Source organism: Apus apus, chromosome 6 (genome assembly GCF_020740795.1).
Source record: "Apus apus isolate bApuApu2 chromosome 6, bApuApu2.pri.cur, whole genome shotgun sequence".
NCBI classification, from domain to species: domain Eukaryota; kingdom Metazoa; phylum Chordata; class Aves; order Apodiformes; family Apodidae; genus Apus; species Apus apus.
The window spans coordinates 19,542,204-19,567,924 of NC_067287.1; the positions used below are offsets into that span (position 1 = coordinate 19,542,204).

The 25,721-nt window shown below is 38.6% G+C and overlaps 1 protein-coding gene across 1 annotated transcript; it reads right to left on the bottom strand.

The window, feature by feature from the left end:
* Window positions 1-4,854: 4,854 nt before the first annotated feature.
* GALNT3 (polypeptide N-acetylgalactosaminyltransferase 3) lies at window positions 4,855-15,526 on the bottom strand. The gene is made up of 10 exons (XM_051623170.1): window positions 15,015-15,526; window positions 13,768-13,940; window positions 12,449-12,598; window positions 11,960-12,194; window positions 11,071-11,188; window positions 10,489-10,689; window positions 9,303-9,434; window positions 8,322-8,423; window positions 5,597-5,749; window positions 4,855-5,103 (listed from the first exon to the last, which is right to left on the bottom strand). The coding sequence occupies exons 1-10, from the start codon at window positions 15,524-15,526 to the stop codon at window positions 4,981-4,983; spliced, it is 1,899 nt and encodes a 632-aa protein (XP_051479130.1). The 3' UTR covers window positions 4,855-4,980.
* Between the last annotated feature and the right edge of the window lie 10,195 nt (window positions 15,527-25,721).

The window sequence follows — 25,721 nt, forward strand, 5'->3', positions numbered from 1 at the left end:
GACACATAATCCAACATTTAAAAAAAAAATAATTAAAAAATTAATCAGATATTAGCCTAAAGGAGAATAAAGGCTTATTATGATTTACATGTTTTGGTGTAGTATGACCACGATGTCATAGTGGAACAAATGAAGATATTTGCTGAGGGAGCAAAGCTAAATATTTTCAACTGACATTTCGAGAGAAAATTCCTGCTACTGAGAAAGAAAGCTGCTCTGGAGGGAGGGAGACATGATCCAAAGTGGAGTGTAGCCCAAGGGAAAATTCCACTGATTTTAAGCTGGTTAAGGTGTGGTGATACAGGACCCTCAACCATAAATTAATTATTTCTCTTCTGTTTGTTTTGGATTATGCAACAACTGTTCCTTGGTTTCTGATACTAAAATGGGATTTAGCTTGCACAAGCTTTTTTCTGTATGGCTTAGTTTTATAGGCACACCGCAAAATGCACGGTGCAGGCAGACTGCAGGGACACTATTTACACATTTGTGTTTCACTGGTTTGAGTGCTACAAGCTGTGGATAATGGCGAACCAGCCTTTGCAAAAGAGATCTTCCACTAGAAATCACCATGCTAACAGCATTTTTAGTTCTGTTTCTTCTAAAGTTTCCCTTTGGGCTTTTGACTCCAGCACCAAGCAATTATTTGAAATGCACACTGCAGCTGCACATTACCTTTCTGGCCACCACTCTGCTTCTTGCCCTTTTCACATCAAAGGAACAGGGTGCCCCTCATCTTCTTTGGCCCTTGCGTGGTCTTCATTTTCCCCCCCAAACACCATCTTTCTTGCTCCAAGTTGTTGCCAACAATTAGCACTGCTTCTGCATCAGCTCATGGCAGAGCTAAAGTCAAAGGTCAGCTTTTAGGCAGCTCAGCCAACCCACAGGAACCAATTTTTGTTCCATAGCCAGCAAAACACTGCCAGTCTACACTTAAGCCACAGGTCTTGAGTAAGTCAATAGGTGGCCTTGAGCTCTTAATTTCCAGTTACCTAGACAGGCAGGTAGCAGCCATGACTCGCCCTGAGCTCACTAGCTTTATCATTCCCTTATTCCTTTTTCCTCTTGTTACACATTCCAGTCTCTTTTGAAAATTAATTAGAGGACCAGGGAGAACAGCACCCCAAGCTCCTGTTTTAGGACCTGCATTTTTTTCCACTTAACTTCTGTCCTCCCCCCTAAGCCTCTTTCCTGGACAAATTCTGTTGCCTTTGCTGTTATACTCGGTCACCCAATCCCTCATACTACTGCAGGTGTTCCCTTCTTATACCAGACACTACCATGTATATTTCTCCTTCATGAATCCAAGTATCAGATACTCATTCCTGGAAGTTCAACACCTACTAACTTAATAATATTTAAGACATTATGGGCAAGAAAGGATTTACCTTTGGCTGTCTTTAGAGTCTAGTAATATTAGCTACAAAATTATAACTTAGTACATAAAGTATTCCATTCTGTCAGCTTGAAAATAATAAAAAATCACAATTATTGTAAGAATCTGTGAAAATGTGTAGCCTTATCTCAACACAATAGCTGGAGCTGGTCAAGAATGATGAGAGAGAAAGAAAAGTATTTTCACAGAAACTGTACTGGCTTCAGAGAACATTCAGTGAAACACCAGTAGAATGAATCGGTGTTTCTTGCTAATTCACCGTATACGTTTGTTAGACAGCTGAGATTTTTAAGACCTGCAGAGCAATCCCATTAACTATGCAAACTACAGAGAGAGGTCTTGCTACCTTTCACCACAGCAGTGGGTGGTCATAAAGGATCTAGATCCCCCACAAATGCAAAAATTAGGTCAAGGAATCCTGGGGAACCAGAAGCAGAACAGATACCTGTTTTACTCCAGTTAAGAAAATAAATTGTTTCAAAAATAAAAATGGGCATTTCCAACAAAAATTTTATGAAAGACATTCAGAACAGCAATGTCATGATGAAGTAAATTTTAACAAGCCAAAAAAACACTCAGAGTGTGGTATATGTATTAACTTATGACTGTTGAGTCCCACACACCCTGTCTGGCTGTCTTACCTTCCATATTTAAAAAAAAAAATAAAATGCACTTAAGCCTTTAACTTATGCCACTGCATACATCTAGTGGAAGCAATATTCTGGCTGACTTCCTAAACAGTTAGGGAGAAAAGAGACATTGATAATCCAAAAATGAAGTTATCTTTGCATTTAAACTAATATAAGCCAGCATGAAAACCATCCTGATTGTAACAGAGGTTTCCTTTTGCCCCAAAATAGATGGATGATTAAGATTGCTCAACATGAGTGAACAGTGGGCTGCAACAGCAAAGAAAGCCAACAGGATGCAGGGCTACATCAACAAGGGCATCACCAGCAGACGTAAAGAAGTCATTGTCCCACTCTACTTGGAGCTTGTCAGACCACACCTAGAGCACTGCCTTCAGTTTTGGTCCCTGCTATACAAGAAAGACGCAGACAGGCTGGAGAGGGTCCAGAGAAGGGCCACAAAGATGATCAGAGGACTGGGGAACCTGCCACATGAGGAGAGGCTGAGAAAACTAGGTTTGTTCAGCCTTGACAAGTTCCAGTACTTAAAGGGTGGCTACCAAGAAGATGGAGACTCTGTTTAAAAGGAGTCACATGGAAAAGACAAAGGGTAATGGGCACAGAAGTTGCTCCCGGTGAGAATCCGATTCGACACAAGAGGTAAATTTTTCAACATGAAGACAGTCAAAGATTGGAATAGTCTCCCAAGGCAAGTGGTAGATTCCCCCACACTGGACAGTTTTAAGTCTCAGCCTGACAGGGTGCTGAGCCATCTCATATAAACTATAGTAATATATAGAAAGGTTGGACCAGATGATCCTTGAGGTCCCTTCCAACCTGGCATTCTATGATTCTATGATTCAATGCATTTGCTGTATAGTATGAAGTAGGACGTAAGAGAACTCAAATCCTTTTAAACAGTCATACTAAATACCTTGTCTTCTGGAACAAGTTCCTTGAACACTTGGTTTCCATTTCATACCTGAGGGTCAACATAGTACAGCTGATATCCAGGTTATCTCCCATCCTCTCCTGATGTTTTCTGAAGAATCTTGTCATTGACCTGCATCCTGTTTTTTCCTAAACTCCTTCAGTTTGTCAAAAGCATTTGTAGCCCTCCTGATACTGGTTTGATCTGCAAAAATAACAAGAATACTATGTATTCCATTACTGATTTATGGGAATGTTTATCAGAGGGCACAGGCAAATCTTTGTGCACTGCCATTTGATACAGCCTTCCAGTTTCACAGTGGCATTAGTAACCCTTCCCAGGGCAGTCTTTTCTACAATATATATCCACACTGCAGCAAGTTAATCGAAGTCATTCAGGTTTAACTTCATAGGATATTCTCACAGGTGTCACCAAAAGCCTTATGGAAGCCAAGACACGACTGAAAGGCATTATTATAAAGCCAGAAAAAGAAATAAGCTTATCTTACTGCTTCTGACAAGTTCTCGCTGGTCTTGCTTGTTCACTTGCTGTCTTCCAGATAACTTAGAACTACTGAAAGGATTTCTTCTTGCTTTTCTTCAGAAGCTGAACTCAGTAGTCAGAGACTGTTAAGTTAAACAAAGATAGGCTCCCTCCCTCCATTAGAAATAAAAAAACCCACAACATCATCCATCCACCCACCCAACAGACTCTGTAGATAAATTACCATTTCTTTGTAATGATATTATTTATTTAACAGGACAAAAGGAAAAAAATTTATTATAAGTGTATTTTCTCCTATTCAACCATTAATTCCCACCTCTTCAAACTTATCCTCAGCTTTATATTTGATCATACAGCCAAATATTTTTCTCTGCCTTCACTTAAAAATTTTAATTTTCTTTCCTTTTGGCAGCCATGACTTTTTCCTTCCTCTCTCTGCTCTTATGAGTACAGTACTTAAAGGAAATACTAAGCATTTCCTAAAATGCTAAGTATTATTAGCTGCATCTGACTAGGTCTGGTCTTCTTGCCCTACTGTATTCTGTAGCAGAATAGTTAGGAAGGCCACGGTCTCACTTGGACTGATAAAACTGAGGTCAGTTCTTTGTAAAAGGGAAAACAGCAACAACAAGAAAAAAAAATCAATATTCAAGAGTTTGTACAAGAAATTCTGTACAGATAACATTAGAAACCTGTTAGATAAACACTGTATAAATGACTAAAAGGTAGAAAAAAAAAGTGGATTTAGTAGGCAACATCTCATTAAAAAGCAATAATGAACAAAATTCTGGAAAATGTGTTAATGTTAAGTAGCTTGGAAATTGTAACAATATCCCTTTGTGATAAAGGTTAAAGCTCATGAAATGTAAAAAAAACCTCTACAAAAAGCTTTGGCTAAATAAAAGGAGATTCATTTTAGAATAAGCAAATTTTCCATTAAAATAATCACATCCATATTTCAGTAAGTTTTTTTTTTCTTCTACAACAGAATTGACTTGCTAAAAGCTCAGCACGGTGTGGTAGAGGATGTGGCTTTTTCAAGTGAGGGAACTTAAAAAATACTGAGAAAAGTTCATTAAGTAAATGATTAAAAAAAATAAATGAAGTTAACTGATTGAGCATGAAAATATACATATAAAGCAATGTCTCATAGCTCTACAGAGAAAACTAGTCTTCTTAAGAAGTACATACAATATGTGGAAAAACAATATACATACAGTCCCCAGAGTGAAAGAGAACTACAGGATCCATGAATCAAGAGGCAACATTTAAAGTCCTGTAACAGAAATATTGTAAACATTTTTCTTAATTGGGACCTCAATCATCTTTGGTATAACAGACTCCTAGGGAGTCTATGATGACACATTTTACATCCAGTTTAGATAAGATGGAAAATAAAGTGTTTAAACATTTTGCATTTAAAGTATGCATCAGTTAAATAAGGTGTATACATATATGGCCACAGTTTAGAATGGATCTTTTCTTTCAATAAAATGTTCTTGGCCTCTAAATATAAAATCTTAATTGTTCTGGCCAAAAATCCACTTCTGGAAGGGGTCTGATGGATTACAGGATGCCAAACTTGGATGCTCTCCATCTCCTGTAAGACACATATTCAGTGCTGCATTGTACAGAGTTTGATCCTAAAGTAGGTAAAAAAGGAGGGGAAAGAATAAAAAAAAAGAATGTGAAAAAACAATGAGTATGGTATTTCCTCCCCACTTTGTTTTTTCCCAAGTTTAATGTTGTTAAAAAAGTGAGGTCATACAGGTAGTGCAGAGGGGGCCCTAATAAATGAATGTGAGTACTATTCAAGTGTCAACTTGGTTAGTTAGGAAATGTTTAAAAAAATACTTTAAGGGATACAAAACATTTTGATTGAATTCCAGATAGATGCCCAGACACACACACTAAAGGCTATCAACTGGTTTTGTAAGTGACATTTAAAATAGCAAAATCGTCAAGTTTCGGTTGGGTAACTGAAATTATCTACATTTCCCCTCCCAGAAATAAACCTGCTCCTTTTTGGCTTCAGAATTTTGTTTTGTTGGAGTTTTCTCTTTTATCAGAAATACAAAATTTACTTGAGGAGAAGATCACTGATAAAGACACCAATTCACTGTGCAGAACAAATACCTTTTGGTGCAGCCACTGCTCTTCTCCAGCAGCAAAGGTTTTCTGGCCTTTGTAGTTACACTCGCCAAGCTGCACGGGTCCCTCAGAGGCACGAAGGCACAGCTCCTTCTGAATGTTATGTCGGATTTCATGGTGTGCAGAATATTCAAAGTACTATTTAAATAATGTTTTAAAATTTCAGTATGTAAATACAAACAGCATTTAACACTTTGAAATTCCAATACACAAAGAAATAGATTTCTTTTGTTATCAACAATTTCAGACTACACAATCATTTTTCTGATTTCAGCATACAAACTTTAAAAATGTTTACAAAACCATAAGCATTTTTAGCTAATACAATGGAATATATTTAGAAGTATTGGAATGTATAAATTGCAAGTGACACTTGTTGCATATGCATTATGATGCAGGATCTCATTGTTTGCTCCCCCAGGAAATCACAAATAACTTAAGGAGAAAAACTGGATAACTCAAATTTTTGCTATTTTCTAGCTTTAAAAAAATTAGTTCAGTTTTTGTTGCTGGATTTTGTTTTGTATCAGAGCAACCAAAACAAAAAATCCATCACATGTCACAACAATACTGATTGCCATGCATCAGCTTTTGCTGCTTGATGTAAACAAATACTAGCAATGGGATGCTGATATGTTCTCCTGTGAGCTAGCCATTAGAAAGTTATATAAGCACATGTTCTGTCAGTGAATTTTACCATTATTTTCAGACAGCAGAGTATTCTTAAGGCTCAGGAATTCTAGGCTATAATTCAGGTCTTAACAAGTATTTAATTCTAACAGCTACAAACAGAGCTGTCCTTTCATACCTTTCATCCTACCGTACCATCCTGATCTGTTCTTTTTCTCCCTGAGTTCCTATCCTTACATCCCATTATCACTGTTTCTTGGATCTGTATGACAGTCTTCTTCACCATATCTTTCCTTTGACCAGCTGTTAGCTCCCTGTGGCTTTCAACTATCTATCCAATTGGTCAGTTTCCATCTCCTCCCTGCCTTAGCACCAATGGGAAGAGCACTGAGGAGCAAACAGGCATCTAACTCCTAAGTCTCTGCACCCAACATTACTCCTTGAAAGAGGTACTGATAGGAGTGACCTTGACCTGCTTAGTCACTTAGCACTTGGACATAATTTACTCTAAATCTGCTGATCTGACATAATTTGTTAGGATTTATTTTTTGAACTCCAAAATCTCTGCGAGTCTGAAAATATGACTTGAAAGTTAGGTTTAAAAGTCCATTAATTTTGGGTATTGAGATGGACATGTTCTGAGCCCCAGAATATTCTAAAAAAGAAGAATTATAAGCAATTGATGTACAAAACTGACAAACAGTTCTCCCTTCTCCTATCTCAAATACATGGATGAAGAAGACACATTGCATGGAAAATTTCAGCCTACACTGCTAAAGTCTGGCAAAGAATATAATAAAACTGAAAACAGAGAATTGTAATGAGAAGGGTTAAATAAGCAAATATGCACAACTCCTCAGTATTATCAGTACAACCTGTATTAAAATTCTCTGAAGGCTGGCATTTAAAGGCATTCAGACTGTTATTTTATGGTAGGAGGAAAAACTGCAACCCTTGAAAGCATGGAGTTTTTAGTACAGTCCAAGATAACTTAGAGAGAGAGATGACAATAGAAGCATACAGCAGACCTCTTAATACAATGTCTTGGTACAGTGTTCCTGTATTAATTACAACACAAAAAGGCTAATACAGTATTAATCCACAACAGAAGTTTTTTAAAATGTTCAGTACTCTTAAGAAGCAAAAATAACAGGGTCACTGTTAATCTAGACAGTATTCCATGTCCCACAATAATTTGTTGGGAAAGCAACAACAAACTAGGAGTTTTTACAGTGCCATCAGTGGATGGCTTTTAAGATCGAAGTTTGTTTGTTTTTTTAAAGAAAAATTACAACTAGATTCCAACAAAAACTTTTAAACCTTTGTTGACCTTTAGTTACTAAGGATCTACAGTTAAACTTTGTTTCTCAAGAAACTCTTTAAGGCAACAGAGAAGTGTTCATGTTCATTTCTGTGCAGGGAAGGAGATGTTACTTTTATGAGTATTACAGTAGTGCCTAAAGGATTCAGCATCTGACATCTATTGCAAATCATACTGTAAAAGAAACAGAGCACCATTGCTGCCTCCAAGAGCTAGTCATCAAAGAGAGCTCTTCTTGGACAAATCCAATAATTTTATTCACTTGCTTTAGTCAGTAGAGGATAGACCACTTTGACCTCGCACTATGAGGCTGCAAGCATGATAGGGAAGGTGGCTTGGGCCTGGCCACTTGGTCTCCCATTGGCCGGATTCCCACCAACATCTTCCTTGACAGTGTAAGTCCTGGTGGCAGAGAAAGAAGCAACAGGAGGAAGCATAAGGAAAGGAAAAATTAAGAAGACAACACAAGAAAATAGTGAGGGTAGGATTAAAAGGTTTTGCACAGAAAGGAGAAGTCAAGTGAAGCAGTGCAATTGTGTTAAAAATCTGAATCAGTAAGCTGAACATACAATGCTGGAAGTGGGACACAACAGTAAGAGCAGAAGGAAATTTTCCTTGAACAATTATATAGGAACTAACTCAAAAAAAAAGAGAGAGAAGTTGCATGTTAAAAATGAGCCCATTTCTCTAAATGAAAAGCTTTAATATGGTAGAGTTACAGCAGAACAGATAATAAAAATTAGGTAACAAATAATTTACCTGATTTCCTCCGAGTCCATGACAAGAATACATAATCAAGGGTTTGCCACCATGGTTATTCTCACCAACATCCAGGCACATATGGTTACCTATGTTCTTTAACTAAAGAAAAGGTATTACCAGAAAAAAAAAAAGGAGGTCAATGGGGACAATAAAAAATTCAACTGTCTCACTAGCATACAAAACTAACCTTTGTCCTAACAACAATTACAGCTGTTAGTTTATTTTTTACTTTCTGCTATGCTCAAATCTATAAATCCTGGTCTCTCAGAATTAATATTTCCAACCCAAAAGCTCAGTAACTGCATTATAGTTATCTACAGCCACATACTGTAAATTATTAGGCTACTGGTATACAAGGTTACTTTTATTCAAATTACAGTTTGAACAGATACACATAAAACACTCAAACTTGAAGGAAATGGAAGTGCTAAACATTCACATTCACCTCAAGCTAAGAATTATTAGTTGTCTAATATTTTGCCAGGTTTTAGCAATGCAAGTTATTTGGCAGGAAAATGCAACCATCTTTAAAAAAAATACTTACAACTATAAACAGACATTTTCCTCATCACAAACCTAATTCTGAGAAGCAAACCACTGTCCAGCTTTCCTCATTAACATCAACTCTCAGACTTCTTAGTATATAAAGGTAAATTTACCTTGATAATTCAGGAAATCTCTCACCACTGGCTTAGTACTCCTGTGTCATTTTAACTGTTAGGGCTGGGCAGAATGGTGCCTATGGTGCACCATGTGCAGGCTGCACGACCCCGTAAGTGAGTCTACTGTTGGTTATTAAGCAGCTTTGCTTCAACTTCATATCACCGTTGACAAAGCTATAAAATATTCAAATAGCAAAGCTACACAGAAGAGATTCTTTCTCCAGAGTAGCCACAGAAGCCCCCAGAGCAATTAATGATAGCTGAAATGTAAATGGTTTCCTGGATTACAGGAGATTATAGAAAAAAGTGAACTTACATATCCAGAAAACAAAGGATTCAGGTCTGGCACATATGCTTCTGGATAAACATTAGCGAGATACCAGGTAAAATTTTTACACTGCAGACGCTGCCTTAAATCAAGTCTTTTTGAGATGTCTCCAAATGTTTTCTGTTAGAGGAAAGAAAGTAAGGAAGGATGGAAGAGAAATATGCTAATATTACTAACACAAATTTTGTACTTACGAATCTATGATATCCTGCATTATAGCACTTAAGTTTTAAACTTCATTTTGGGTTTTTTTTAGTATCTTACTATTACAGTTAGTGCTGTTTGGTTTTCAGGATTGTAACACCAACTGACATCCTGCCTGCAGCCTTTCAAAGTACATGCAAGAAAAATACACTGCAACATGGAAATAACAGAAGTACCCTTAGTCCCAAGAGGGTTTTAACACAGTGTCATGGAGAAAGTACACTGATGACAGCTATAAAAAGCTAACTGATCTCGCTAAAAAAGAGTGAGCTGAAACAATGAATTGCATTAACATACTAGTCAGTACAATGCAGAATCTCCCAGTCAAAACTGTCTAGCTGCTAAATATGCTTAAGAAATCGAACACTATTTGTGACACAATATTCACAAAAAAAATATCAAAAGGAGAAAAAAAAAGTTTTTCAAAGAAAACTCTAGATTCCAGCTGGTGAAAGACCAAACTTCCAGAACACTTCAAAAAAATAAATAAACCAACTCACAATCCCCCTGTATCTAACCTAAGGTTTTAAGCAGATAGAGACAGTGTGGATATCTATAATTGAATAAGCTTTATACTAAAGCTAAAGGACAACAAAACCTGCTTTTTAAGTAAAAATACCAAGCACAGTGAGACTAATGAGACAATATATTTCTCACTCCAAGTTAGTTTGCGTTTTCTGTGCTCAGTAGCTTCTCACATGCTCTTCTGGTAGTTCCAGTAGCTGTTCAATTCAAACAAGCCAGGATTTTAGAGAACGTATGAAAAAACCCTACCAATCAAAAAAACCACCACCCAAAACACTGCCACTACCTGAACACTTAAGTTTTTCCTGGGTTTTGGGGCTATAGCATTAAACAAACTTATAAGTAAAAAATCTAGCATCCTTACATTGCCAGTAAATAATTTTTGCTCACCAAAGTTCTCAATGCAGCAAATGTGATTTCTTATACCACCACCACATCTACCTACTTGTTTCACTATTTTTGCTGCTTCTGTGTTTCTTCGGTAAAATATTTCTTTATATTCATCCATCCAGACTTCTGCAAGGCGGACTTGATTACGTGTGATCACTTGAGTACCTTTTGGGAAAGTATGTGGACTCTTGCTGCGAAAGACATGGCCAACAACAGAGCAAGGCATGATCTCCAACTGTCCACCACATTGCCATACCTAATAATAACATTTTTTGTGTAAGTGCACTGCAATTAGAATTAAGAGGGTGGAAAACAATTCAGTAATGTTATTGTTCACCAGAAACAGCCCCAAACCACAAGCAAGAGTGCGTTTATCAGGCATCCCACAAGAGAACTTCCTAATCTGATAAACTGTGGAAATGAACATTTCAGCTATCAACACTAAACACATTTAGAAAAATTAAAAAAAAATCAGTTCAGTGAACATGTTTGTAGTTTATGTGAGAAGTCATTAGTAATTCATTTTCCATGTCCTAATTGGCTGGTTCAGCAGAGAAGTCAAGTTCTAATACTAATTTGACCTCAAAAATTCTCTACACAGTGTACAGATCACTGCTAGTTAAGCAGCTAAACTTACTCTGAAAGACATTTCTATGTTTTCACCTCCCCATATTTCCATTTCTTCATCGTAGCTCCCAATGTGTTCAAAGTAGTCTTTTGATATTGAAAAGAGACCTCCAGCAAAAGTAGGTGTTCTGCAAAAACAGAAATTTACTGAAGAAGGGATTATAATACATTTTTTGGGGTATTTTTTGTTAATCTAGATGTAAAAACATGGTACAGCTGTTCTAGAAGCTTCCCTGCATTTGTCAGTGTTTCTCTACATTGATACATTTTCCTGGCACAGATTACACTATAATTAGAATTTTTTGTTGTCATTTATTAACAACTGCTTTAAACTAATGACTGATAGTATAAAACACAGCATTAGAAAAAATAACAAAGCTATTAGTCCTCTAGACCAGTAATCTGTCTAAGGCCAAAGCACGTACAATCATCATCAAAGGCACCACTGCAACAGTTTGGTATTTTGGTGCTCTGAATCTTTGTTGTCATCCTTTCAAGGATGATGAATGGGGACCTAAATCTGTGATACTGTGTCTGACAAGCACTGTTTATAATCCTCTTGCTCCCTCCTGATGAAAAAAGTTATATAGGAATTGCTTATTATGTTCCTAGTACATGTAGAAAAAAGGTAATGCAGAGCAATTACTGTCTTAAGAAGGCTATATTTTTATGAAAGACTTAAGTTACAATGTGGTTCCTAAAGAAAGTATTATAAAAATCATCCCAAGATGCTAAAACTTCTGATCATACTCATCTGAAGAACTAGTTCATTTACAAACTGCTGTTTGAAAAAAACAACAACAAAAACAACAAAAAACCAAAAACACCAACAAAAACCAAACACCAAAACCAAAACAGGAAAACTGAAGCATTTAAAATATTACTCAAATTATGCTTACCTAATTGGATAGGTTTCATCTTTTCTTCTTTTATTTTCATGTTTAGGGAGGGATTCCCATCCAAATTGCAAACTCCAATCAAAATTTCCTCTGTTGTGGCTATGCCCATAAGGAGATGGTTTACTGAATTCAAAAGTATTGAGATCTATAGAAGCAATATCAGGACTTACAACAGCAACAGGGTTCTCAGCTATTCTTGCCAATAATGGCTCTAACCAGCCATAAAAGCATTCACCTATGGAGAAAATGGGAATAAACACTGAATTTTTTCTTGGCTATAAAGTAGTACAAAGGAATATTTTAATACGGCCACAGCAAGTCAGTATGTACTGCTTTTAAACAGCACTGCAAATTATACTTTCAATAATACAATATAGCAATAGGAAAGATGATACACTGCTAATGTTTATAATTCATAAAAACAAGGCAACATTCAATCAAAGACAACAACGTTCAACCAGACCTGGCATGGTTACAGGTTACACTTACAATGAGCATCCAGAAAGGTAAGGGTCTCTCCTGTTGCTACTGAAGCTCCCAACAACCGTGCAGTGATCAGACCTTTCCTTTCCTTTTGACGGACTACTTTAACTATTTGAAATTGTTTCACATACTCATCTAGTTTATCATGCAAGTATTCTAGAAAGAGAAATAAATTTCAGGATATTCAGTGTATATACATTCCACTGCCTAAAATTTTACATTACTAAACTAACAAGATAAACAATTAATACTAATCCCAGGAATTATCTTGACATCAAAGCCATAAACAGTTCCTGACTGTTGAGCACTATTTTTAGGGAGAGAATTTTTGGGGGGTTGGGGGTGTTGAAAGAGGTGATCGGCAAAAAACGGGATGGAACACTAACAATATCCTAAAAGAGAGAGGATATATGCTACTACATCTCTTCTGAAGTATTAGCAGTTTGAATACCAATCCAAAATCCATTTCAGAGCAAACATGTCACATACTTACATATTCAAGAACATGACATTTTTTCCCCTAATAACAGCACATTCAAAGGCTACAATATTTACAACAGCACCAGAAGCTATATAAAAATTATTTAAATGTGCAAAATTTAAGAAACAACCACACATCCCTCATCAAACATCCCTCATTACCTTCCTTCCTCTGCCCATTCTTAGTATTAAAATGTACTGCTGAACGTGCTTCACACCCAAGTGTGTCAGTATACTAAAAGTCTTTCCAAAAGTGTAAATATAATAATGTAAGCAAGTATGTATAGACATGTTCATCTAAAACTAAGCATATAAAGTTTTTTTGACCTTGCAGTATACATTCATCATTTGGCAATCAGCTTGCGTATCAAACATTATTCTTCCATCAAATGATTTTGCTTTCTTGGAAATACATTTTCCTTTATATTAATAAAATTAACCTGCATAAACACAATCACTATGATAAAATGTAAATAACTACAAGTATTGGCTGATTATGCTTGGATACTTTGTTCTGTGAAGTGTAATTGGTTTCAAGCACAAATTACAGAGCTACTTGTCATGCAACTACTTATGTAGCTTAAGCAGCACCAGAAATCAACAATCAGAAATGAGGTTTAAAAACCTTTTAGATGACGAGAATTTCACATTTGACTACGTTATAAAAAAAAAATAAAATAGGACAACTCTTTTATGTTTTGTAGAAAAAGGAACAAACCCACTTAGAATACTATTATATGTGTCAATTGTGGTAAAGAGATATCCACTTTTAACCTGCAATTCTAGCATGTCATAAATAATAAATGAATTTTAAAAAATCAAGAGAACATAGGAAGACTTCTTACCATCTGAACTGGCATCATCCACCAAAATAATCTCCTTTAGCAGCACAGCAGGAGATGTGTACATAGCGCTGTGAACAGTTCTGAGCAGAGTGGACCATGCTTCATTATGAAAAACTATGATAATACTTGTGGTTGGCAATGGTGGGCAACGCTTAAACTTTTGTTCAATACATCTGTAGATTAGAAAGTGTCAAATATTACACAATGGATAAAAAGCTTTGACTCAAACTCTTAAAAGAAACCCAGTTCTTTCTAGTACACAGGTTTATTTATAAGTATGGACACCAAGTATTTCCACTTCTCCACTTTCTATCTGAGTTTTGGAATGCAAAGGCAGGTGCTCCAACTGGTGAAGCTATACAAAATACTGATGATGTATCAAGACTGATGTATTCTGAACAGAACTTTAAATCCAATTGCAAGTCAAGATTACTAGGCAATGCTTCTGTATTCATAAGCTGCACACTTACTGTTTATTGCCTGCCAAATTTGGAGACTGGAAGACTCCCAATGTAATTATCATAGCCATTGCCTCACAAAATACAAAGGCAAAAGCTCACCCTCAAGCAAGGGTTATTGTGAGACACACATGTATAATGTGATGTTCCTACTGCCAGCAGCAGCTAAGTAAGGTTAGTCACTTTGACACACATAGCTGAGAACGTACAATCTGACAACTGATAAGAGACTGGTCATAACCTCTGACACTGATAGATACTGCTCATAACCTAAACCAAGTCTACCCAAGTCCTACACTCCTCATTGTTAAAATTTATTAATACTACCGGATTTATGAGATGTTCCGCTGTTCAATACTAAACTGTTCAATAGTTTACTATTCCAAATTTAATAAATTATGCTGGTGGTTTTATTAACACTGAATACTGAAGGGGGAAAAAAAAAGTGAGGGGATGGTGCTTTATTTGAAAAAAAGTTTAACACACACTTCTAGTTCTCTTCTAAGTAAACCTTAGCAGGCTTCCAGAAAGTTACTCAGAAATTGTCGCTTAAACAGCAAAAGCAGAAAACCTTATTTAAATATAGTTACTTTGAGTTCAAAACCATTAAAGAAGTGAACCTTTCTAAACATTCTTGGCTTTGGAACTGTGGATCATTATGCACAGTCAATCATTATGTATAGCTAGGAGACTTTCCTAGAGTATCATCTAAGGCTGAACTTAGATCACCTTGCAGTCTGCATTTCTGACAAGTTTCTCAACTATCAGGACATACACATTTCAACATACTCAGGAGGCCGAGTGTCTGGTCCAAGATCTCTATGTAAAGAAATCCTATCACTTGCAAATGCATTAAAACAATGTTTTTCTTCTCCATGCTGTTTTTCTTTCTGTTCTTCTGAATTTAAGTTGATGGTTTTAAATGCTTTACCAGAAGCTCCAGGAGCATTAGGATCTTGAAGAGGACGAACTAGAAAGGGTTTCAGTTCCACTGGAGTATAGTGTCCTGGCAAACAGTATCTCTCTCCAGGAATCTTAGTTTGCCTAACAGGTGCTTTTATCTGCATTTTTGGCTTTGCACCTTTGATATTGTTCATAGCATTTAACATGAGACCTAATACATGACTTTTCTTTCCAGCAACTGGCTCAATCCTTGCTTCATCTTTAAAATCTTGAACACCCACTTCTCTTTGGAGTAAAAATAAAAATACCAGAAAGACAAACACAATAATGCTAAACTTCCAAAGTTTCCAGTGAAAAAATAATTTCTTGAGTAGTTTAGGTGTTTTTTTCAAAGCCATTCTAGTTTAGAAAAAGGTATCACAAGACAAAAGTTTATATGAATGATGTTCTTCAAATAGATCACAGTATTTCTTGAAGTTGTAACACCTGTAAATTAAAACAAAAAGTACAATTTTAGAAATCTAGTATATTTGACATTGTAAAACCACAAAAAATGAATAGGCCACAGTTAATTCACAACTCTCAACTATCACTGTGTGTCCATCACTTAAACAGAGGTCAAACCTATCTATAAAATATGCAAGATGGACACTTCCTGGTTGTTTTATCTTTTGTTGTGTTGTGTTTTTTTTAATACACTTCAAATAGAAGACCCAGAAAGCAGGCATAACACTACGAACGAAACACTATTTCTACACAATGCCACTACTTCACATTAATTTTTTTGCAAATCTTCAAAACTAAGTTGTTTAAAATTAGAGGAAAGTGTTGTAATAAGTATTCTAGAAGCAGAGAATTCTACTTCAATTATGAGACAGAAGGAAAACAAACAAAATCAATTAAGTTCAAGTTGCATGTAAGAAAGATCCACATAAAAAGTGAAATACAAAGACAGGAAGGACTTCTCAATCAACTTATTTCAACAGTTTGGAAATTTCCAATATTAAAAAAATATATAAAATTTAAGATTATACTTAAGTAATCACTTTCAAGTGGGAAATTTTTAGTTATCTAGTATTGTGTCCAAGGCAGATTTAATACAGGTAATTTGGAGTAGGTTAATTTAGCCTGAGGATCAAGGTATCATTCTGTGTATTTTTTCATTCACTTGTACTGCACTTTCTGGCATGTACTGCTGTAACTCATGAAGATAACATGTCAGAGCTCTTCCCTTTCAGGAATTCTGCCACTATTTTTTTCACAGACAAGTAATTATTCAGCAGCTTTGGAAGATCAGGAACTTTGAAAAAAAATTTGAGAACCAGAATCCAAGTTATTTGAATTAAATTCTTTCTGCCAAACAGGCAATTTACAAGAAGGGGAAAAATAGCAACCAGCCTGAATTCAAAACACAGCTTTATTTTATTTAAGTTGCGTGCACATGAACTGAGAAAAGAAATAAACAGCATCTAGATAAAAGCCACAGTTAATTCCCACTTGCTAACTACTGACCACAAAATGACAAAACATGACTTTCCTATTTCATCCTTTGAAATACAAATAGATTCTGCATTTCTTGACTGAAATAATAACATACACTCAGGAAGAGATAGAAAACGTATAGAAAACAGAAAACAAAGTCACCTGGTTTCCTTCAAGAAAACTCAGGCTAAGCTAAGCATCCAGACTTCTTCACACTGAAGTTTATTTCAAAGCTTATGTCAGCTTTTTTCAATAAACCAAATAATTCAAACTACAGCAGATTTAGCATAGAGCAATTGTTATAAGAACACAGAAGGAAAGCTCATTACAGCATTGCCACATAGATACTAAAAGACACCAAAACCATGCTTTACAGGCTCACAAAATTTCTGAGAAAATTCATTTAAAATATTCAGCCCACTTGTGTCTCACATTATTTTCACATTTTTCTTCAGTGCTGATTACTACAATACTGATAACACTACAAGACTAATAACTTTCTTTCCTGCTGAAAGGATTGCAACCAAGTCACTAAACTACCAGATTAAAAAGATACCTCATTTTCTCACAATGGCTTGTAGGTAGATCTTGGCTGGCTGCCAGATGCCCACCCAGTCACTGTCTCCCTCCCTCTCCTTAACACGGGAGCAGGAAGAAATAAGATGGAAAAGCACAAGGCTTAAGGAGAGTCTGATAATTTACCACTTACTGTCACAGAGAATACAGGCTTGAGGACGATGAATTTCATGTATTGCAAACTAAAAACAGAGTAGGATGGTAAGAAACAAAGACAAAACTAAAACCACCTCCCCAGGCTCAACTTCACTCCTTCATTCCCAATTGTTCTATCTCCTTTCTCCCAGGTGGTGTAAAGGGGATGGAAAAAGGGGGTTATGGTCAGCTTGTAACAATTCATCTCTGCTGCTCTTTTCTCTTCACATTCTTCCCCTGCTCCAAAAACAGTCCCTTCTGCAGGGTACAGTACTTCAGCAAAAACTGTTCCAGCACAGATCATCCACAGATCAAAATTCCTGCCAGCAGCTTGCTACTGCTTGGGCTGCAGCTTCCTTCAGGGCATATCTACCTGCTCTGGCACAGGGTCCTGCAAAGACCACTGTGTGGATATCTGCTCCAGCATGGTCCCATATGTGCCACAGAAAAATACTTTCTTCACTGTGGTCTTCTCCATGGGATGCAGAGGAATATCTGCTCCAGTATTTGAAACACCTCCCCCTCTCCTTCTTCATTGACCTTAGTATCTGCAGGGTTGTTCCTCTCACAGTTTTCTCTCTCACAGCTGCTGCCCAGCATTTTTGACCCTTTCTTAAATACCTTAACACAGAGGCACCACCTGCTACACTGGGTGGCTCAGCTTTGGGCAGCAGCAGGTCCATTTTAGAGCTGGCTGGAGCCAGCTGTGTCCAGCATGAGGGGGGAGGCCTCTTCTCACAGAGGCCACCTCTGCAGTCATCCCTGCCTCCCAACCTTGCCATGTAAATACAACACACAATGTAAAACACAAAGCATATGTACAGATCAGCACCCAGCAAGAAGGCTGTAACTCATAAAACTGCCATTGCTCAGTCTGCAAGAGCCCTGCCCAAATCTACAGCCTGCAACCTGTTACCCAGAAATGTTTTCATAATTCCAAAAAAAAGAAAATAATGTTACTGTTTCTCAGTGCACCATGCACAAGCACATATGATATTAGTAAATCTTGAAGTTTAGGAATCAATAAGCAATATAAAATCTTTTCAAGTAGAGAAAAAAAACCCACTTTTTTATTTTTAATTTGAGCTACTTAGTATTATGAAAGGTCTGGCAACTTCTTTTTCTCATAAGCAGTCCTTAGTCAATCAGGGAAACACTTGGAGAGAGGGGCATTACCAGTGGTTGATTTGTTTCCAAACGTTGCTGCCCTCAAATTTGTATCACTGAACAAGCAGCAAGTGTTCTCCAACTTGCTCTAGGCCTTTTCCTCTTGGCAAAAAGACTTAAATTTGTTCATGACAAGAGAAAGGTTAAGTATTAATGGACATAACAGTATAAGATATGTAATGAAAAGACAGGTTAAAGTTAATTCTATATAGCAACATTGATTTTTCTACACTGAAATTCTTTAAATTTGAGAACTTAATCAATGTTTGAGTCAAATATTTATGACTGTCTCTTTTCTGTTTTAATGAGTTGGCAAAAGACTACTCAGAAAGGTAGAAAAATTTTATGGTATGGCTACATACTTGTTATCTGCCTTAGTACTAGAGAAATCTTTTAACTAATTTAATTACTTCAGAGTTACAGTTTCAGTTGTCAGATTTCCATTGTTGATCTTCAGCATTTCAATTAATGCAGGAATATTTACTTCTGCTAATCTAAGTATGTAATAAATTTTTCTAGTTTTATGTTTAGTAATGTGAACTTTGCCTGGTTGTCTCTGGCAACAAAAAGAGAAATGGACTAGAAAACAGCAAAGGTTTCTCTCATGGATTTTTAGCACATACTTCAGACTTTTGCTGCTGCTGGCTTTTTTTAAACACACTAATCTGTTTTTCAGTATCTTACAGGGATAATGCTTACAATGAGACCTCAAAATACTAGCGGTTTCCAGAACAGACTACATTGTCCAAAGAAATTAGTAATGAAATTTTTATCTTTCTTAGGGCAATTTTGTAGTCAGAAATGCCTCATGCATTTTTATGGCATAGCAATGTCACTAATCACAGACCAAGCTACTGTTCCATCTTCCAGGACATGCTGGACATATACGGCATGATTACACTCCCTGAGGTGTCTGTTTAAGCAAAGTGTTTAATCTTCTGTTCATTAGTATAACCTTCACTAACAGCTGTCTGGATTCTTACAGCACTTTGAAATAATTAGCCCTAAACACCAGAGGTTGAATATAGGGATTTGTTTGTTTGTTTAAGAATAAAATAGCCAGAAAACTAATAGGTACTACAAAACTTTTCAGAAAAGTGCCAAAAAGCAGCTGCCACACTACTTCAAACCACATCACACGGATAGTGTGTGAATTCAGGACACACTAACTCTGATGTCAGACTGTTTGCAAAAACTGGCTTACAAGAAAGCCTCTATACAGTAGCCAGCATATAGACAACTCTGACTTCTTGTTAGCTTGTTCTGAACAACACTGTAGGCAACTTGAAACAAACAAACCACCCAAACATGAAAACGCCAAGATAACCCAAATCAGCAGAAGTTCTTTGAGATTACGTCATTAAGATAAATTTCTTGGAGTTAGTACCAACAATATACCTGACAAGAATTTTTTAAAATTGTTTTAAAATTGACCTTTTTCTGAATGATAAATAGGGTTTTAATGATTCTTGAGAATCCATGTAGCATAAAATAAATAAATAGCCCTTGTGACAACAAATTTTTTTAAGTATTCAGTAACAATATATAATAAAAAAATACTTATGGCTTATTTTTACAGTCCTGGGACTATAACTCAAATTTACATTTCACTCAACCCTATAGCTTCCTCTTTTTCTTGGCCAGATTGGTTTCAACCTCTGTTAAAGTAATTTTAGACTGTCCCTAAAAATGCCATGATGACAAGCAAGGACCACAGCAGCTGTTTTGACTTAGAAGGATTAGTGTCTGATTTTCACTTAAGCACCAGAAAATAATCTCTGGAACATAACCAAGGGAATATTTTGTTTGTTTGCTTGTTTTTCCTTATTATAGTAATACTTGTAAGGTAAAAGCATCTGAGCATTAAGTGCAGGGCTTCAAACCACAGTTTTACACCCTATCCAGCCTTAAACTTTTAAGTTGTTTCAATGATGAGTGTAAGGCAAAGCAAGTCTCCTCATGGATTTTTTGAGATTAACTAAGGTTCATTGGGTCAGTGACTGCTAAGCTGACCTTTGTCAGAATCTTCCAAAAGTGTCTTTGCTTTATTTCTTTCTTCACTTCACTAGCTCCTTCCAGCCACATTTCATTGCTGAATAATCTTACCTAACAACAAACAGACATTTGGCTATAGAATTTAACTACTAAGTCACCGTCATTAGTTTTTTTTTGACATTATTTCTCTGCCTGTAAGCAGAACCATTTCCTATGGCATGTGATATCAGAAAACCTTAAGAAAAAATCAGATAATAGTAAGACAGACAACAAGTGAATAAAATCTTGCTTTACATAGGTGGACAAAATCTAGCACTTCATGGTATGGAAATCTGAGGTACTTTCAAATCTTCCAGAAGATAAACACAGAAACAAGCAGATGAGGAGGTGAAATTCCTCAGTACCAGCAGGCACCTGATCAGCAATTCACATTATGAATGTGATCCTCCACACTGATTCCAAAGAAAGGGGAAGCCCTGCACCATGTGTCAGCTGTTGGAACGGACAAAGTAACAAATCTGTGCAAACCAGAAAGGAACATCCAAAAGCAAGGCAGTTTTTAATCTAGAACCACAGACTTTGGAGAAACGCCACAGAGAGGGCAATGATATTTTGACAGAAGACACCCAGGCTGCCACTGGGATTGCCACACAGACGCACACAAGTTAAATGGCAACAGCAGTTACTAGGAGGACGAAAACTGGTCTTCTGCTCCTTCCCACGCTGCAACCAAAATAGTACATTGGGATCTCTGTAATTAGCTTAATTTTTACTTTGCTATGCTATTGAGAAGCATTGAGATTATAGTAGTAGATGCCAAACTGACCAGGCCACTGAGCATACCTAGTTAAAAAAAGAAACCAAAAGCCATAAACTGGCTGTTCTGCCTCAGTCTTTAGCTCTTTTGCTTGGCTCAGCAGCACGGCACTGGCTTTAGTCACCAAACAGATCAACATAATTTATGATTTTTTTAAACAAAAGCAGTTGGTTTGCGACAGAAGACTAACATAAAGCACTACTGAGACACATACATAAAAATCGTATTTTCAGTAAGGTATTTTTTAAATTTAACTAATAAACAATTATTAATACTTCTTTATACAAGCATATTTCACACGAAGTTAAAAAAATATATCCATCAAATTAAGCTTATCCATGTCACAACTAATTTTTCCTGTCAGTTTTCCAGTGCTAAGAAAACGTGTGTAAGCACCGTTGCCTGCTGGAGAAGTAAGACTAACAAACCGCTGGAGAAAAGAGACAATCGAGCAACTTAAAAGCGCTTCATACAGGATGAAACATACCAGAGGAAGCTGGCAGCGCAGATAAGCAAACTATCAGCCTGCTGTTACCCAGTGAGTGCGGTGCTGTGCAGAAATACCTGGGCGAGATCGGTACGTGGCAAGAGACGCCTCCCGCCGGCAGCACCGCGGGCCCGGGCAGGGCATCCGGCCGGTGCCCGGCGCCGCCCGGAGACCTGTTTGCCCAGCTGCCAGGCAGCAGCGCCCGGCTCCGCAGCCTCAGCGCCTCGCCCCGCTGCATGTTTGCCCAGAGCGGGGCACGCAGGGCCGGGCCGTGCCCGGCGGCCCGCGGGGCCCTGGGGCGGCCCGCGGCGGCGGGACTGGAGGGGACCAGCGTGAGACAGCGCGTGGCTGCGGGGAGGGCGTGCGAAGGCGCGTCGGCGGGCATCCCCGGGCAGGCCCCGCTCCCACCTCTGCCCGAGCGGCTCTCCCGCATGTCCCGACTCCCTCCCGCCGCGCCGGGAGAGCGCGGGACAAGCGGCACCGGGCGCTGCCCCGCCGTGCAGCCGCGGCCCCGCACCCAGCAGCAGCGGAGCCGCGCGGGGGGCTCCTGAGGCCCCCGCCCCGCAGCCCCTCCGCCCCCCCCCGCCCCCCTCACCTCGTCCGGCGGCAGGAGCGGGCCCCGCTGCGCGCGGGCGGCACGCGGCGAGCCCGGCGCGCTCCGCCAGGCCGCCCAGGGCGCGAGGAGGCAGCGGCCGCGCGGGCAGCTGCGGCTTCCGCCCCGCGCCCGCCAGGTGCGCGCGGCCCTGCGCCTGCGCGCGGCCCCGCCCTCACCTGCCGCCCAGGTGCGCGAGGCGCCGGCGGGGAGCGCGCGCTGCTGCGGGGGGCGCGCGCGGGGCGCGGGGACACGCGGGGCTGGCGCTGCGGGAGGCGGGAGCGCGCTCACCCCGCCGCGCGCGCCTTCCCGGCCGGGCTCCAGCCCGCGCGCCAGGGCAGCGCGGTGGCTTTTTCCTTCAGGCGCCCAGCGCGCCGCGCCGGGCCCCGCGCTCCCAGCGCCCGGGAAACCGAACCCAAGAGCCCCGAGAGGTGAGATCAGAGCGAGCCAAAGGGCATCACGCGGGGCTGCGGCCTCGGCCCCGCGAAGGTTCCCAGAGGGACAGACGTAAAACCGCTGGAAGCGGGGTTTTACGGTGGTGGGGAAAAGTATAATCGCACAAAGTTGGCTCCTCACTTCTCCTCCTAGTGCAGTCCCCCTTTCTTCTTGCTTTCAAATAGAAACAGCACCGGTACAGACTCGGCCCAGCCCTTCAAAGTTGGTTTCCTTCCTCTTGCAGGTAACTACAGCTGCTCAGCCAGTGTGTGGGGGTTAGTGGGTGGGCAGTAGTTAGACTGATTCCACAGCAGAGACAAAAATGGTAATATATCACTGTTTTATATTGAACTCATCTTCCCCAGGACCACTTAATCAAGATTTAGATCAAAATTAACCACAATTAACATGTTCTGGTATTTCTAGCACGCTACAATCCTCCTGCATGCCTCTGAAAGCTGAGGCTTGACCTGTACCAAGTACTACATCCCCTGAGATGGAGAGCCAACATTCAGCTCTTCATAGCACAGAATTAACGTAAGGCAAATACCTAGTGTGAAACCTAAAAGCTGCTCTTTTCAGAATAAAGTCCATGTTAACAGGCATACCCCGACTCCTTAAAAGCCCACAAAAAACACACAAACAGAAAACCCAAACAACCACGCAGCACTTCAGAACAAGATTTCAGACTATTTGCTCAGCTCCTCTTTCAGCAAGCAACATGTAACTTAATTATCAAACCAAGTTTTAGCAGAGATAAACACATGGGATTTTTGCAGTAACCGTCCAATTCTAAACATTCAAAAGCAGGTCTGTGTTAAAAAAAAAATTTGCATTTCATCGCTAAATGATGCAGGAGGTAAAACCAGTGAACAAAGCCAGAAATCAAAATCACAGTTGTAAAGGAGCCTAAACTGACAAAACAGTGATCCTGCTTTAAGAATTAGCATAGTCACAAGCTGATGGAGAAATACTTGATAGGGATTTTTTCTTTTCCTATTTTTTCCCTGTCCAGCATTGTATAGGGAACACACTGAGGTTTTTATAATAAACTTCCTAAGAGCCAGAATCCTCTCCCACTATTAAGATTTCCCCAAAATCCTTCCTGAGCCACTTCCAAAGATAATTCATTCAGAAAAAAAATTAAAAAAATTAAAAATCAACAAATTCTCTGATACTATGAACTCTGTATAATACAAACTATTATGTTTGCAAAGCTAGTCACTCATCTAATGGGTAAAAAAATTGCTGTAGCCACATTTGAGAAATTACTCGATTGTCAAACCCAGTCCAAAACCAGGAAAAAACCTGCAAATAATTTCTACTCTATTATTCTATAAAAGTCTTGCTAGTTTAGTTATTTAACCTAATGATACGAATTACTTTACCTAATGGTACTTCTAGATAATCTTTCTAGTATTGGTACAAATCTGAAAAAGGCAGTAAGGAATTAAAACAGAAGTATTATTTAGTACACTGTTACCAAAAATGTTTACATATTCTCTAGAAGATATTATAGGTGTTCTGTACCTGCAGGGGAAAGGGGGGCAAGAGAGGAGAGGAAGAGACACCTATAGCTTATGCTGCTATAGCTGCAGGATGCTTTCATCTCCAGTTGCAGTGAATGAATCAATAGAAACCACAGCTTCACTCTCCTCTTTTATTCACCAAAGACAAAACTGGAAGATGGGTTGCTTAGCAACACCACTCTGAAGAACTGCAGCTCTTGGAAATCAGCATTACTGACTCCCATCCATCGCCAGAGTCTCTTCCATTCAAAGCCATTTCTTAAGAAAGGCGCTTAAAAAAAGCTCCCAGGCCATGCATTTTTAAAATAAGAAATTGTAACAGCAGAAGGAAAGCTGAAATTAACACTTTCCATTAGTTGGAGTACAGAGAAATTAAGCAAAGATATTCCTTCTTCAGAGGAAGTAAACGGTTTCGTAAGGACAGGAAATCTTAAATTGGCTTACATAAACCAATGGGGAAATGTAAAGGCTGTTTCTTCTGGAAATACTATATGAAAGCAAGCTTTTCTCTAAAAGACTACTTGTAGCCACCATCTATTTATTTATTTTTATTTCAGTCCAAAGATGTGCCTCATTTGCACTATTCTTTTTAAGACCTCTTCTATAAAAAGACACTAGTGGTCAGGTATGCTCAAGATCACGGCATCCATGGAATTGTCAGAGTTGGAAGGGACCTCTAGAGACCATCCAGTCCAACTCCCCTGCTAAAGCAGTATTGCCCAGAGCATTTTACTCAGGACTACATCCAGGTGGGTCTTGAATATCTCCAGAAAAGGGGACTCCACAACCTCCCTGAGCAGCCTGTCCCAGTGCTCTGTCTCTCTCACCATAAAGAAGTTTCTCCTCATGGCTAATGGGGATTCAGAAATCTTATACCTATGTGGTATATCAATAAAGCTCTTCACCACAAGTTAGCCATGAAAAGTTCAATTCCTATCAACTAATTTCTGTATCTTATAATTGTCAAGACTTAATCTGTCCCACATCTCATGAAAGGGTTATGTCCATCTTATGTTCATGATAAAACCAAAGCAAAGTGGATGTAAATGCAGGTTAGTCTTGCCTTTTTGAAAACATCTTGCATGTACTGATTTAAACCCACGTATTTTTATTCTAACCTTCAGCTAAATGTTATTCTAACGCTACTGAGGAAGCAAAACCACACTAATGCTGTATGAACAGGGCTGTGTACAAAGAAAGGCTGTTTTATGAGAAACAGTCTTGATAAGGCCTACGTTATTTGTTTAGTAGAGAGAAAAGTTCTAAAACAGTATAGTTTAAGAATTCATAGTCTACTCCCCCCACAGTCCAGCTTCCTCATAGTTCCCCTCCATCTCAGCATTTTCAGTCTTTCCATGTTGCTCACTTCACTCCCATA